This window comes from Centropristis striata, chromosome 3, assembly GCF_030273125.1.
Source record: "Centropristis striata isolate RG_2023a ecotype Rhode Island chromosome 3, C.striata_1.0, whole genome shotgun sequence".
Classification (NCBI taxonomy): domain Eukaryota; kingdom Metazoa; phylum Chordata; class Actinopteri; order Perciformes; family Serranidae; genus Centropristis; species Centropristis striata.
Window position 1 is genome coordinate 24572512 of NC_081519.1, and position 16293 is coordinate 24588804.

The 16293-nt window shown below is 38.3% G+C and overlaps 1 protein-coding gene across 4 annotated transcripts in view; it reads left to right on the forward strand.

The window, feature by feature from the left end:
• ephb2b (eph receptor B2b) overlaps window positions 1-16293 on the forward strand; it is a 150947-nt gene that overhangs the window by 127810 nt on the left and 6844 nt on the right. For all 4 annotated transcript variants that reach the window (XM_059328830.1, XM_059328832.1, XM_059328831.1 and 1 more), the window contains exons 12-15: window positions 5149-5364; window positions 7467-7616; window positions 11991-12184; window positions 13040-13195. In XM_059328830.1, coding sequence (XP_059184813.1) covers window positions 5149-5364; window positions 7467-7616; window positions 11991-12184; window positions 13040-13195 — 716 coding nt within the window. The remainder of the gene's footprint in view (window positions 1-5148; window positions 5365-7466; window positions 7617-11990; window positions 12185-13039; window positions 13196-16293) is intronic.

Below are 16293 nucleotides of genomic sequence, written 5' to 3' on the forward strand. Positions count from 1 at the left end.
CAGGTTTTCTTACTCATTCTTTGATTTAATTTGCAGTAATTTTCTACAAAATTAATTACAAGCCTGTGTTTGTGTTCTACATATGATCTTTGGATAATATATTTATTTGGGTTGTTCGAAATAATTTGATATGTTTTTGTCCTTTTTTTTTAACTAGTCAGGCAGATAAATATAGTCATGAAAAAAATTAATAGACCATTGTTTTCTTCAGTTTCTTGTTCATTTAATGCCTGGTACAACTAAATGTACATTTGTTTGGACAAACATAATGATAACAACAAAAAATAGCCGATAAGAGTTTAATTTAAGAGCTGATATCTAGACATTTTCCATGGTTTTGTTGATAATGATTTTGGTAATTATCAAGAAAACCATGGAAAATGTGTAGATATCCGATATATTTTTTTTGTTCATTATATTTCTCCAAACAAATGTACCTTTAGTTGTATCAGGCATTAGAATGAACAAGAAACTGAAGAAAACAAGGGTGGTCTTTTCTGTGACCCTATTTACTTTTAACTTAACCAGTGTTCTAGATTCAGATTCATTAAGATACTAAATCGGTAAATTAACTTCTGAACTAGTTAATGTTGCTCAGTTGGTCACATGGTTAGAAAGATACACTGCTGCAAAGTCCAACAATGTTCTGATATTATCCCGACTGTACCCACTGTTACTGTTGACAGCTCTGCACCATAGCTGCTGAGCTAACAATAACAGTAGCTGCACAGGCCGGCAGGATGAGCTGCTTCACTGCTTTGGATCCCAGAAGTCTCAATTCAGAGCTTTTATTGTGATAAGCTTAAAAAAAGATGACGATCTTTAAAATTTAATGGGCGTTTCTGTCGACTCCGTCTGTCAATGTCTGTTCCACTCAACAACTGCCAAGTTACCTGTCACACACTGATGAGAAACAATCACCTCCGCCATGCAAAGAGCATTTTATTCAACAGAAAACAGCCAAGATTTCTTTCTTTTTGATGTTTTTCCAACTCACAAAGTCAGACAACTAAACCCAAGTAAATGTATCGCCAGTTAGCTGCCTTTATAGCCAGTGAAATAAATATTTTTCAGTTAAAGCTACAAATCAAGATGCTGTTATTTCTGTTAAGTTATACTTCAAAACTCTACTCTTTCAAAGTGGGATTTTGATATAAAAAAGATGAATCATTCAGCCAGAGTAGTTCCTAATTTAAGTTATTCAGACAACTGACAGACGAGGATTCATATCCTTTTTGCAGACAAACACATACACATATTTGTCCAATAAGTTGACATGGCTTGTACACTCATGCACAGTAATCCGGCTTCAAGTAAACATCCTCAGAGGTTTTCTCGGCTCTATGCAATCTTGATTCTCTATTAACAGAGTATCTTCCCCCTCAGTATTGATTTTTTAAAATGCTTTTCTCTATATATTTCTTATTTTTCAGTCAATCTTTACCATGAGCCTCATAATAACAGGGTGTTAGTATTTAGAGTCTATGATTTCTGATCCTCTTTGATGTTTTTTGCTTTGCATTCCCTGCTTGTTGCTGATGACGATGCAGCACTGGACATGAATGCAAAGGAATCACACACTTGTTTTCCCTCGACTCTCTGACAAGAAATATGCAGAGCTCACAAGTTCATGGGATTTTTAATTTTCATAATCTAACCAGAAGGATATTACATAGAACCGGCCTTGCTCCCCCATTTACGACCCGCATAAATAATTCAAATACTTTGCGAGACTTAAAATGAGATGTCAGATGTTTAAAAATGAAGCTGGCTACGAGATGAGATGTCACACGGCCTTTCACCATCTGTCTTGGGATGTTAGTGAAATAAAAAACAAATTCTTTCCTAATATGACTTTTTTTGTATGCTTTCATCCCCGCTAATTGCTCTCTTCACATTTTTGGATTGAGCAGAAAGAGGGCCTCTGATTTATGGAAATTGGGGATGTATGATCTCTGCCAAAAAAGGTTTATTTTTAGTTTAACTACAAATGATGTAATGGGAACTCTCCATTTAATGCGACACAGAGAGTATGCCAGCATTAGTGAAAATGCTGCATTATAAATTAATACATTGCCTTCCCTGTAGTAATAAAGCATGTCAAGCAGTGTTATGCACCACAGTACAATAGCATTGTATCATAGAAATGGTTGTTTTGCGGATACAGTAAATTGTGTATACAATTAATAAAAACTACTTAATTCCATGTAAATTACTGCAACTGAAGATATGAACAGCATAATGAAATTTCCTGAAAACAGTCTCCACCTCTTGAAATGTCTTCCACCAGTTTAATACCCGCCCTGATAGTCAGTTTAAGCCCTTTGCTGCAAGCTGACATCAAACCCATCGTCAAAAAGAAGACATGCGAGCTCCTGTCAGCGCACTGTTCAGACTGAGTCTTTATTTGCATTCTGCCTCCGACCTCGGAGACACAAAGCATCAGCTCTTTTTGGAATTTGATCTTGCGGTGAAGGGTGTTTGTGTATATGTAGATGTTTGCTAAACATATTTGACAGCACATTGTATTCAAAACAACGGGGAACCTCTGCGGCACCTCATGGTGACAGTTTATGACAACAATTGCTGACAGTGTCAAAGCCTCTGAACATGGCTTGTGTCTTCTCTGCTGATTGGTGGGCGGTTGTTTAAAACGGTCACCGGAGTCTGCACGGAGCTGGATTGTCTCCCCTGCTGCCTCCTGCAGAAAAACCTGCAGGGTAGAAAGAGAATAGATCGATGGGAGCTGGACTGGTGTTTAGAACCAACTATGGGCAGAGAAAGTAGGGCTGGGCGATATGGACCAAAAGTCATATCCTCATATATTTAGGCTGAATATCAATATACGATATATATCCCCATATTTTTATCGCAAAGTGAGAACAAATGTTCAGTCAAAGTCAAATATGTCACAAGTAGTTTTATTGAAGTGAACATAAATACTGTTTAACAACGGGATTACCTTTTTTTTTTTTTTTTAAATCGGAACTCCATAAAGTGCACATTTAAATAAAAAATCTTAAATCTTAAATAAATATAGCCTATTTTCAAAAGAACTACATATGACAATCCCTAGTAAGAGCAGCATTTATATATAAAGAAAGAAAAAAACATTGAACTATATCGATATATGCGATATGCTCTAATTCCATATCACATTTTAAAATATATCGATTTATCTTTTATATTGATATATCGCCCATCTCTAAGAGAAAGTAAAGAGAATATCTTTGATACAAAACATTATTTTTATATGAATAAACAGTCTTAGACCTTGGTTTATACAGTCCTATAAATTCCTGGTTATCTTTTTTTCCACCTTACTTGACCCCAAAGACTTTGGAGGAATCTTTCCAATTAAAGTATATGCAAACACAGCTCACGGATGACTCTAGGTGGCAATGTGTATTTGTGAGAAAGGTTTCATGAATAATGCATTCTGCTTAATTGCTGTGGTACACCAGGAAGAGCAGCTTGACGTGAGGAGAAGCATCCGCTCGCCTAATGAGCAGCAGAGTGTTTGAAAAAGAAATAGGCCAGTGGAGCGGTCATGCAGACTGTTAATACGGCTGTGCTCGGGGCCCTGCTCGCCTGCCCTTCCAATTCCCTCTCTTGGCCTTTCCGTCTGTCCACACCCGTCCTCAAGCTCCCATGCTCCGTTCTCTGGAATCCTCTGTTCTCCAGGCGTCGTGGTGGGTGGTGGGGAGAGTGCAGGTGTGCACAGTTGGAGGCACAGCTGCACCTCCGTCCCAGACGATCCCCATGCATGGGGTAAAGCCCTCGCCAAACCGTGGAGGGGAACAGCTGTAGACAGGCAGACCCAGCTTAGCCCAGCCCAGCCCTGCAGAGGCCAGCGGAGCCCAGACCAGACCTGGCTGTTAGTGTCCTGCAGGGCCTCTTCACAGAAACTAACACTAGAAAGTAACTTTTCCACATTAGCCACATATGGGTTGGGTTACAAGTAGGGCTGGGCAATATATTGAAATATGTGATATGGATTTAGACCATATTGCATATATCGATATAGTTCAAATGTATTTATTTATTTATATATAAATGCTGCCCTTACTATGGTTTGTCATATTTAGTTTGTTTGTAATGTTCATTATTCTTTTCTCATATACATATATTTATTTCAGAAAAAGATTGGCCTATTTTATTTCATAGGCTATTTTTGTTTAAGATATATTTTATTTAGATGTGCATTTGAGTTTCAATAAAACTCCTTGTGACATGACATATTTGCTCTCACTTTGCGATAAAAATATCGGGATATATATCCTAAATCGATATTTATCCTCAATATATCGGGATATGTCCATATCGCCCAGCCCTAGTTACAAGTAGATATGTAAAAAAAAAAAAAAAAGATTATAATTTGACTGAAAGGAGTGAAGTGGGAATAATTTTGTGTTATTAATGGAACATTTTTTTAGTGGAGGATAGAAACTCATCACATTTTATTCAGTGAAACAAAACAAAAAAACTATTTGGGATATTTTATCTCAAAGCCACTGTGTGAAGAGTTTTAAATGTGATTCCAGGATTCTGTGTGTTTGTTCAAATTCTGATGGCATAATCTTTTGTTGGCAAAAAAGTCAGACAATCCCTGTCTGTTGCTCTCAGCCCTTCAGTCCCAACACAAGCACAGCACAGTAATAAGTCCACCGTGTTTTTTTTTGTTTTGGACTGAAATCAGAATATTGAATTTCATGCACATATTGTCAGGCGACCCAGAACTTCAAGTAGCACCTCCTCTTTAAAAAGGAATACTTTTCAGGAATTGTCACACAACACAAGATCCAAACTTTCTTTTGACAGCCCTTTTTCCCAGGCTCAACAAAAGTAAAAGTAAACCCCAAACTTGCTTTCATTTCAAGCAAATTGTTCTTCGTATATATGCATTTTTTGGGTACTGTGTTCTCTAGCTTTGTAGCTTCGTGCCTAAAGGTTGAAGCCCCAAAAGTCCCAAACACATCAAAATAAAAATAAAAAGAGAAAGCCAGGCAGAGGGCAGCATCTCTGCAGATACAGACACCACCACACAGCTCTTGTGGGTCAGAAGTGATGACTGAGAGGGTTTCTTTTTGTGCGAGTACCAGATATCAGGCCCTGAGGTTTTTGTAACACAAAATGTCTGTTTTACAGCAAAACGACGGGCAGTTCACTGTGATTCAGCTGGTTGGTATGCTGCGTGGCATTGCCTCAGGCATGAAGTACCTCGCCGACATGAACTATGTGCACCGCGACCTCGCCGCCCGAAACATCCTGGTCAACAGCAACCTCGTGTGCAAGGTGTCGGACTTTGGTCTTTCACGCTTCCTGGAGGACGATACGTCAGACCCAACTTACACCAGCGCTCTGGTAAGAAACATTCAAGTCTTCTCTTCCCCTCAGGATTTATTAGTATGCATTTCTCAGTAATTCTCCACAGTATGCATTGGTAAACTCAGAACACTTGATACTAAGGTATGTGTGTATTTTGAGGAACAGACACTGTGTCTCTACTGTACATTTGAGTAAGATATTGATATGAAGACAACACACTGACCACTTCATAAAGCTACAACAGTCTGACCATAAGCTGTGGCCAGTCTGACCAGTTTGACTACACCTGACACATACAGCCATGGAATAAATTATTAGACCACCCTTTTTCTTCAATTTCTTGTTCATTTTAACGCCTGGTACAACTAAAGGTACATTTGTTTGGACAAATATGATGATAACAACAAAAATAGCTGATAAGAGTTTAATGTAAGAGCTGATATTTAGACATTTTCAATGGTTATTTGGTAATAACCAAAATCATTATCAAGAAAACCATGGAAAATGACATTAAAATGAACAAGACATATTCTCTTCCTCTATCAAACCACAGAATGCATACTATCTAGGGCTGGGCGATCGATACAAAAAATATCTTGATATATTTTAAATGTGATATGGAATTAGACCATATCGCATATATTAATATAGTTCAATGTTTTTTTTCTTTCTTTATGCTGCCCTTCTAGGGTTTGTCATATTTAGTTCTTTTGTAGGCTAATGTTCGTAATTCTTTTCTCATATAAATATATTTATTTCAGAAAAAGATTGGCCTATTTTAATTCATAAACTATTTTTATTTAAAATTTTCACTTTATGGAGCTTTGATTTTTTTAAAAGGTACTCCTGTTGTCATACAGTATTTGTATGACAGACTGACTGTATGAGGATCTTAGGTGGCAGCAATCGCTTCAGGGTGTCGGGTCAGGACACTGTTGAAATGCTCAACTCAGTGCATTAATAAGAGGCAGAGTCCTTTAATAAAGTTCAACGGTTTTATCGGCATTTGGGTGTGAGTGTGTGGTTGCTGCAATACAAACACAACAATACAGACTGATTAGAAAATAAAGTATAACTTAGGCATAAAATGTACTGAGCTAGATATCTGTAACCAGCTAACATATGAAATACACTTCAAGATTAGTTATTCAAGTCAGCATTAATCAATTAAACCAAAATGAGCATTAAGCTACAGGCTTAGATGCAACATAAGAGTGACATTGATCAATTAGCATTCAGTATGCAATGTATGATCAACAGAAATTCGCAATATAGCAACATAAACTTTCAGGCTATTGCCAGTTAGCGGATAGCTCCAAATCACTTATTAGCGGCTAATTGGTTGTCACATTTCACAAACTGACAGCAAAAACTACCGCTAAGTCATCAGAAGAGACTCATGAATCACCACAAACATCAACAGAATATAACACAGAAGTAACTTTATAACTCACGGCTCAATAGACGCACACACTGCAGATCGTTCAGCCGATGTTTGCTCTGAGCCGATCAGTGCGCATGCGGTGCATTCAAGGACCGCGGCAGTGTGGGAATTCACACGTGCGGCAGAAACATGCACAAAGGGATGATCTTTTGTACAGTATTTATGTTCACTTAATTAAATGGTTTTAATTAAACTACTTGTGACATGTCATATTTAGCTTTGACTTTGAACATTTGCTCTCACTTTGCAATAAAATTATCAGGATATATATTGTAGATCGATATTCAGCCTAAATATATCAGGATATGACTTTTGTTCCATATCGCCCAGCCCTAATACTATCATGATTAAACCAGGCTTAAACCTCCTTATCAAGTAGGTTTTTTAATTATGTTGTGAATGAGAAGTTACACGAACTACCCTAAAGGAGAATCCCATTCTTCTGCTGTGCGCTCCCACGCCGCTCTGCCTATCGATACAAATATCATCCTTTCACCTGTCCTTCCCTTTTCTCCTCCTCCAGTATTTCATGTACCACACTTTACTCCCAGGGGTTTTGTTATATCCACCTCCCAGTTTGGATTACTGTCAGCATTGTTGCCGTGAACGGTGTCTCTCTCCGGAGCCAGGACACTGTGACGGTCGGGTTTCGGTCTTGCTTCCCCTGCTGAGGTTGTGCTCTTTGTGTTTGCAGGGAGGGAAGATTCCTATCCGATGGACTGCACCCGAAGCTATCCAGTACAGGAAGTTCACCTCTGCTAGTGATGTGTGGAGCTACGGGATCGTCATGTGGGAAGTCATGTCGTACGGAGAGAGGCCTTACTGGGACATGACGAATCAAGATGTATGTATTTAACGTCCCTTAAGCTTTTAAATTGATTCTTTAGTCAAAATCAGCCCTCAAACGTTTTTCTACAGCAAGACCCCGACTCCACACTTTTTTTTAATGAATGTGTTTATTAGTTTTTGTTTGCAAATTACAGCAGATCAAACAGCAAGACATTGTTACATGGAACAGAGCAAACTTTTTCTCCCTATTCCCCCTCCCATCCCCCCACCAAATATGTAAAGAAAAACATGTTGAACTGTAAACACAAGATGAAAATAAAGCAAAAATAGATACGTACAAATAATTAAATTAAAATTAATAAAAAATTAATGTAAGGTAAAACTTTGATGTCCCAGAGGGGCAATTTGATTTACAGACAGTAGTATAAGACAAAAGACATAAAATACAAGTACAACATACAAACAAGTGCAATAGTGCAAACAACATAGTTCCTAATTGTCGCTCACTGTTAAATTTAGCAGGATTATGAGAAGCATCACGTCCTGACATCATTGCTTGTTAAGAGCAGATGGGACAAAAGAGAGCCTGAACCTATTTATGCTGCATTTAGGGAGACTAAACCTTCACCCTGAAGGAAACAGCTGGAACTCAGCATGCAAGGGGTTAATAGAGTCAGAAACAATGGTCTGAGCCTTAGAGATGAGCCTTTCTTCATATAGCTGCTGAAGATTTTTAAGGCAAACACCAGTTATTTTACAACACAGCCTGACCATTTTATCCAGGTTGTTTTTGTTTTTAAGACTGAGATGTCCAAACCAACAGATAACATTAGAGGAAAGCACAGACTCAATAAAAGCAGAATAAAACATTTTCATTAGAGTCCTGTCTACAATAAAACTATGCAGCTTCCTTAAAACACAGGCGCTTGTTCACCTTTTTACATATACCGTCAATGTTTGCATCAAATGTCATCCAGGACAGTGCCCAGATACTTATACTTGTGCACTGCTGCCACTGGCTCCGCTTTAATCCCACAGGGTGTGGGAGAGCAGGACCACATTTATCAGGAGGAAGTATCTGGTCACACCAATTAACAAATTCATATAGTACTGGGCCATGATCATGTTCAGAACCCTGCAGAAGACTAACAATAACAGCGTCATCTGCTTACGTAGGGACCAGACGTAGTAAAGTAGTATAGATAACAATAAGACCCTGAATATGGTATACAGTATGGCCTTAGGCCATGGACATAAATACACACACACACACACACACACACACATGTGTGTTCCTCGGGACATTATGTCACATCACATGTACATCCTACTCCCCCAGAGCGTCCTCCTGCTGAAGCAAGTTACCAACATTAGCATTATGTCTTAAGAAAATTATAAAAGGTCCCCAGATGTCATCAAAACGTGTTTTTCCCACCTAATGATGTATGTCATCTTTTCCATTGTCATGTTGTAATGCGATCTCTTTAACCCATCTTCCAGTTCTTGGTCGATCAATATTTTTCCAATTAAGGGAAATGATAGATTTAGCTTGTAATATGCACATATTTACAAATCTAGATTCTTTATTTTGTAAGTGTGGGATAGTTGGATATATGCCCAGAAGAAAAAGCTTGGGGTCCAGTGGTAACTTCTTAGCTAAAATTTGGTCTATCACTCCACACATACATTATCTCCTTCCTGAGTTTCATTACAGCCTCAGACTCCTCAAAGATACATTTTGTCATTGTATCTTCTTTCCCACAGCTAAACAGCAGCTTTCACTCATGGGTTTTATATGAAAATTCCCCCACACTCACCGCAGAGACATAATCAGATGATTTGAAATGCACGGCAGTGCTCAGTGGACAATTTCTGCTCTTCACTGGAGCCTTCATTTCCTATCTCCCTCTGGGTAGCGAAGGAGAGAGCAAATTATGGGGAGAGAGATAATGAAAATAGTTTCAAATTGAAAGTGAGAACACTAATGTGCTAAGAGGGACTGAGGACCTCAACGGTTATCTTATTAGCAGCTCCAGATAGTGTTTCTGCTCCATCGGGGTCCTCGTTTGGAGGTCTCATGAATGAGATTAATCTGAGTGTGAATGGACCTCCTTTAATGGCCCTGATAATGAGCAAGGGATTGTGCGTCCTCGTCACAAGTGTCCTCAGGGTTGTTTCACTCTGTTAGCCGCGCACCACCTCTGTGTGCCCCTTCGACCAACAACATCACCGGCCCACGCCAGATGTATCTTTAATGTGGTTTTGCAGCGAGAGAGAGAGAGAGCATTAAATAGTTTGTAAAGGCCACAGATGAGGTCACTGCTGGCGGAGATGTGGAGTTGGTGGAATAAGGTTTATGTTCTTAATGACCTAACTGGTGTTTAACAACTCCTCACATGAAGAAATGTGGTGATTTGCACACAAATATATACAGGTATACATTTATATATCTTTCAGTTGTAACTATAATTTAACGGTTTTGACTCTCAGGCAGAAACACACAGTCATGACTGCAGCAGTTGTTTTCAGCCCATGGTGAGAGGCACAGATGCTCTTGTTATTTTTTCATCAGAAGAGAGCATCAGTGCCAATATTTACTTCATATTGGACATGACTGTTGAGAAACTGGGGGGTTTTATGCAGAAACTCTAGCAGAGCATATTTATTATAAACTCATAACTTCTATACAGCCAGAGAGAGTTTGTGTAAAATGTAGTGTACAGTATATTCATATGTTGAGTACTTTAGTATTTCAATTTTAAGCTTCTTTATACTTCCACTCCACCATATTTGAGAGCATAATTTCTCCACTACATTTACCTGACAGCTACACTGACTAGTTATTTCTCAGTTAATATAATAAGCTCGTAAAAACACTATATTGTTAAAGATTAAACTAGTGATTTCCAATCTTTTTGGTTTGTGATTCCTTATAAAGTATCTACCTGGGGCCTCGATGAGTTGTCAGCAGTTCCACCATAAAGACATTTAACCTCCAAACTTCTGGTTCCTATTAAATTAAACAAAAGGAGTAAAGCTTCGAGAAAAGTCTGAATAAATCAATACAGAACTTTTTTATTCTTCTTTTCTATAACAATAATCATTAATCTCACTTAATCTCACCTTTGATTTATCTTGTGATCTTTTGGAGTAATTAAACTGTATATAAAGTAAATTAATTAAATTAAAACTACCTCTGCCTCAACCAGCTACAACAGCAAAATGCAACATTAACACAGATATATACTATTAACAAGTGGTGGAAGGAGTATTTAGATCCCTTTCTGAAGTAAAAGTACTAATACCACACTGTAAAATTACTCCACTACAGTAAAAGTCCTGCATTCAAAATGTACTTAAAGTATCAAAAGTGAAAGTACTCGTTATGCAGAATGGATCTACTCACTTTGTTATATACTGTAAAATCCAAATATATTATTGGATTATTATTATTGATGCATTTATGTAAGCAGGAAGGGCTCATTTTAACTACTTATCATACTGTTGTGCAGTTTAATTTATTTAAAAAAATGCATAATCACTTTAAAGGTATGATTTTTATGTTAAATCTTACCCTGAAAAGTAACTAAAGCTGGCAGCTAAATGTAGTGGAGATAAAAGTAAAATATCGGCCTTTAAAATATCGTAGAGTAGAAGTATAAAGTTACATGAGAGTAGTGAGAGTAGTGAGAGTAAAGAGTAAATATACATTCCACCACTGCTATTAACAGTTCAATAATATATTTTTTGGGAATATACAGTCATGGAAAAAATTATTAGACCACCCTTTTTCTTCTAGACATTTTCCATGGTTTTCTTGAAAATAACCAAAATCACTATCAAGAAAAACATGGAAAATGTCTAAATATCAGCTCTTAAATTAAACTCTTATCAGCTATTTTTGTTGTTATTATTATATTTGTCCAAACAAATGTACCTTTAGTTGTACCAGGCATTAAAATGAATAAGACACTGAAGACTGTATGCCTTTAAATTGTAGTAGTGTAGAAGTATTAGGTTAAATATTTGGAAATATACTATATATATAATAATATAATAAAGTCAAGCACAAGTATCTCAGAATTGTACTTAAGTGAGAGTTTTTTTACACACAAGTGAACACACCATGCAAGGAGCAGTGGGCAGCAAATTACTGCACTATTAACAGTTTAATAATATATTTTTGGGAATATATTAGTCAGAAGGGCCATTTTGGGGCAAAAAGAGTCATTTTGTCAGTAATCACTTTCAGTACATTTTGTTGTAAATGCTTTTGTACTTTAACTTTAGTAAGGTTTTGAGTGTCCCCTGTTGTATTGATACTTAAGGACATGAGTACTTGGATGGTACACTCTCTCCCCTCCACCGATCGACCTCCTCTTTGTAGAGCCTGGTAGCGACCCTTAGAGATCTCTGTCTCCCCCTGCAGGTCATCAACGCCATAGAGCAGGACTACCGGCTGCCCCCGCCCATGGACTGTCCCAGCGCGCTGCACCAGCTCATGTTGGACTGCTGGCAGAAGGACCGCAACAACCGGCCCAAGTTCAGTCAGATCGTCAACAACCTCGACAAGATGATCCGCAACCCCAACACGCTGAAGGCCATGACCCCACTATCTTCAGGGTGAGCGGCAGATCAAATTTGTTTTAAGATGATTTACTCGTGTTCATATTGTCTGTCGGTAATACTCACAGTCACAACACATGGTGCAGACTGTGTTCTTCTGCTCTGCCTTTCACTCTCTGCTCCGGATCTGCATGTGTGTTTTATCTCATCCCAGCAGGCATCCCACAAGACAGGCCTCTGGTTTTAGCATCATTTCACATTGATGTGGATAACATCTTGAACAATATTATGCATCTGATCTTCGCTAAATGTAAAGGCTTCCCTACTCCTAACAGGAAATTCATGCTGCTGCCAAAGTGCCATCCGTGGCACAGTTGACTTTTTTCATTTTTTTTCTCCGAACACACTGTCTCTTGTTTCTCCTGGCGCCGAGCGGTTATGTAAATTAAAGCCTTTCGGTTTGATAGATCAAATCCTTCCCACGGACGCTTCGGGCGAAACCTGGATTGAAGCAGTTTTGCAATTTTTTTTTTTAAAAACAAAACATTTTTGAAGCTCTGGGTGTTAGTTTCCTTTGAGAGCGAGGCTTTACTGATTTCCATTATCCCTGTCTGTACTTTCATTTGTGGTGGCGTGCAGGACCGAAGGCCAGATTTTCCACAGACACTGAGGGGATATATTGGCTCCTTGAAGCCTATCACTTCATTTGGAAAGTACTCTTTATGAGGAATCAGTTTGGAAAATATTGGTTCATGGATAAGGCCAGTGGGATTCTCTAAGTTCTGTCTAGCCTTTTGTAATGTAATAATTCACTTTTGAATCATGTGCAGGTGGTCTGGGCCGACTCTGACTGTAGACATGCCATTTTGTATCATGATTATTCTTAATGGCTCCTACTTGTGTCCCCCTCAGTGTTCATCTCCCTCTCCTGGACCGCAGCATCCCAGACTTCTCCAGCTTCAGCACTGTGGACGAGTGGCTGGACGCCATCAAGATGGGCCAGTACAAAGACAACTTCGCCAGCGCTGACTTTTCTACATTTGATGTGGTGTCCCAGATGACCATGGAGTAAGTGTTGATGATTCCTGCCACTCTAGGTCTGATAACAGGATTGCTGCAGGGGTTTTAAAAGGTAGTAAATTAAATTAGCCAAAAATAAGACCATTAAAAAGTATTAAAAAGTAATATACGTCATCTGACAAGGTATTACATTTTCGAACCATCTGCCGCGGCAGCAGCAACACTGTCCAAAAGACCGTAACGGGAGCCAGACAGCAAACTCGGTGCGCTTCAACAGCGAGCTGAGGTTCCAGAGTTTCCGCTATACTCATTTGGTAGCGGCACCCCGACGCCGCCATATTATTCCCACCGCTAATTCACAATAGGGGATTGTTTTACTTTTTTAACTGCCAGGACGTCAAACACTTGAGATGTCATAACAAACGCAACCACGCGAGCACTCTGTTAGCATCACTGAGTTTCTGAGTGAGGTTTTACCATAGACTGTATATGGGTCAGACTGCCTGTTAAAGAGGATGGAAGAGAACACATGAATTAGTCACTGCTAATTCATGTTAGGATTAACTGGGATGTTAGTTTTTCGCAAAAACTAAAAATAAAATGTACATTACTGATCTCAGAAAACTGAACAGTGACTCCTTGTAATGTCTGTTAGTCCAACCAAATGCTGAACAAGACATTTTTAATGAACAAAACGTTCAAATAAACTGTCATTAAGTGAAAATACAGGAAAAGGTCAAAGTTTTGAGACTAAACTGCTAAATGTCCTTTTTAATATCTATATACATTTCATATAACTTTATTGAGACGTTGCCATGGATACGCATTGTTCTGCTTCTCTCCTGATAACGGCTCGCCTTGTTAGTGACCTGTCAATCAAAGTTAGCCAAGCCCCAAATCATACGATTCTTTATCTTCTATTTCCTTCTAAATTGAGCCATTATTTACACTATTAACATCAAATTGTCTTGAAGAAGATTTTTTTTACTAGTGATTGAGACCATAGCGTTGTCCTAAAAAACATTCCTGGGGTAATAAATCAAGTGAGAAGTTTTTTCATTTTGCATTGAAATTAATGGACAGGAATGTTTTTGCAGCCAAACTTAGCGCTCCCTGCTGGAATTTTCGATAGAATGCAGGCTTAAGGGGCGTTCCCGGTGGCACACCTGGTAGAGCGCATACCACGGAGGCCCAGTCCTCGTGAGCGGGCGGCCCGGGTTCGAATCCAGCTCGGAGCCCTTTCCCGCATGTCTTCCCCTCTGTCTCCCCCTTTCACTCTAACATCTCTACTGTCAATAAAGCTATAAAATGCCCAAAAAAAATCTAAAAAAAAAAAAAAGAATGCAGGCTTAAGGCTTAGGGAGGTTGCCGCCTGGTATTTACTAGGCATGACGGTAAGAATGTGTTAGACCCGCCTTTAAAATAAAAGCAAACCCATGTAGCTTTCAAAATAATAGCACATGAATGTGTTAACTGAGTCCACCACAGAATTTACAAGAAGACTGTCAAAATATGATGCCTTGAAAAAAACAGAAGAACCCTTATTCTCCTTTACAATAATTCATTAAATATGCAATGATCAAGATGGAAGAGTGGCATTAGAATGTCTGAGAGGCACCAAATTTAGGCTTTTAGGGCAAAAAACTCCTACCACCCCCCTACTTTGTTTGGGTCCCGCCATCATAGTCTCAGAACATCCTGTGGGAAACACTGGTTCTAAAGCTTGTTTTGCAGTTGAGTGTCATTTTCTATACTTTCTAAATTGCTGATTAATATTTGCATGCTCACACCATTCAGAGGACAAATAACCCTTACAGAAAAGTTTAAAAGAATCAGTTACTTTATTATCAGTTACCCCCAACACTGAAGTTAAAAAGGTTTCCACTACAGTTGCAGATCAATGTCATGTTGGTATTAAAATATTCTGAAGGTATTAAAAAAGGTATTAAAAGGTATTAAATTCAACTTTAAGTATTTCTGTATATACCCTGGATAAGCACAAGGAATACGATCACACGGGGCGGCTTTGCCAAGTCTCGTATATCCCTAAAACCTGAACGAGCAGCAGACTCTGCCTCTGGCCCGTTATAAAAGACGCTAGCTGCACTGCATGTAATTAGCAGATCGTAATACTGCAGTTGCAAAGCTGAACAGTGGGCACAATAGCTCAAAGCCATAACAGCGGCCTTTATTCTCCGCCATGTGTTGAGCAGGCCTCTCTCTGACCTCAGAGTAAGGAGTGAGAGGAAACATCATAATATGGACTTAGTTAGACAAAATATTGGGAGAAAAGTCCTCCTCCCTTCACACAAGATATAATCATATTAAGAATGCCACCTGTAGAGAAACAGATAAAAATCATTTCCTGTGTGTGGATAAAAGTATCACGAGCTGGAGATTAACCCACAGAGATGTTGAGCTTCATGTCTTTGAACTAAACAGATGGTAACGTGTAATCTAATAAGTGTGATGACTGTTGAGATTCAGAATAAGGAGAAAGGAATTTCATTGTCTAATAGATAAGAAACTGTCATGCTTGAAGCTGATTTCCTTAATGCAGAGTGGAACTGGCTGTTTATTCTGATGTTTTTGGATGTTTCCTCTACAATAGTGCTGGGTGTTTTTTTCGATACGATTCTGGCTTCCGACAGTAATGAAAACGAGATCATTGAGATAAAACGTAACCGTGCCAAATTCTGTTTTATAATGATGCTCTGGTAAATCAGCCCGCCTACAGCGTTGCATTTTCACCCTTTTCCCCTCAGTTACTGACTAAAATATGTTGAATATAGTTGACCAAGATGTTGAATATGTATTCAGAAGTTTTCAGGTCACGGCAGTGCTTCACTGCACATTTAACTTTATTTGTTTGGGTTTTATTTATTTACTTTGATCATTTATATTATTATTTATATATTGAATATATGCTTAACAGCTCAGTGGGTTGTGGTGTTGCTTTAATGTCACAACTCTGATCTTTTGCTTTACTTATTTTGATCTAACTGTTTCTTTTATGTATTTAAATGAATGTGTATATTTTATTTGAGTATTTATACATCGTTATTAATTTTTCGAGTTTCGAGTTATTTATACTTTATTTTTTAATTATTTATTAATTGATTTTATGTTTTCATGTAATTTAGTTA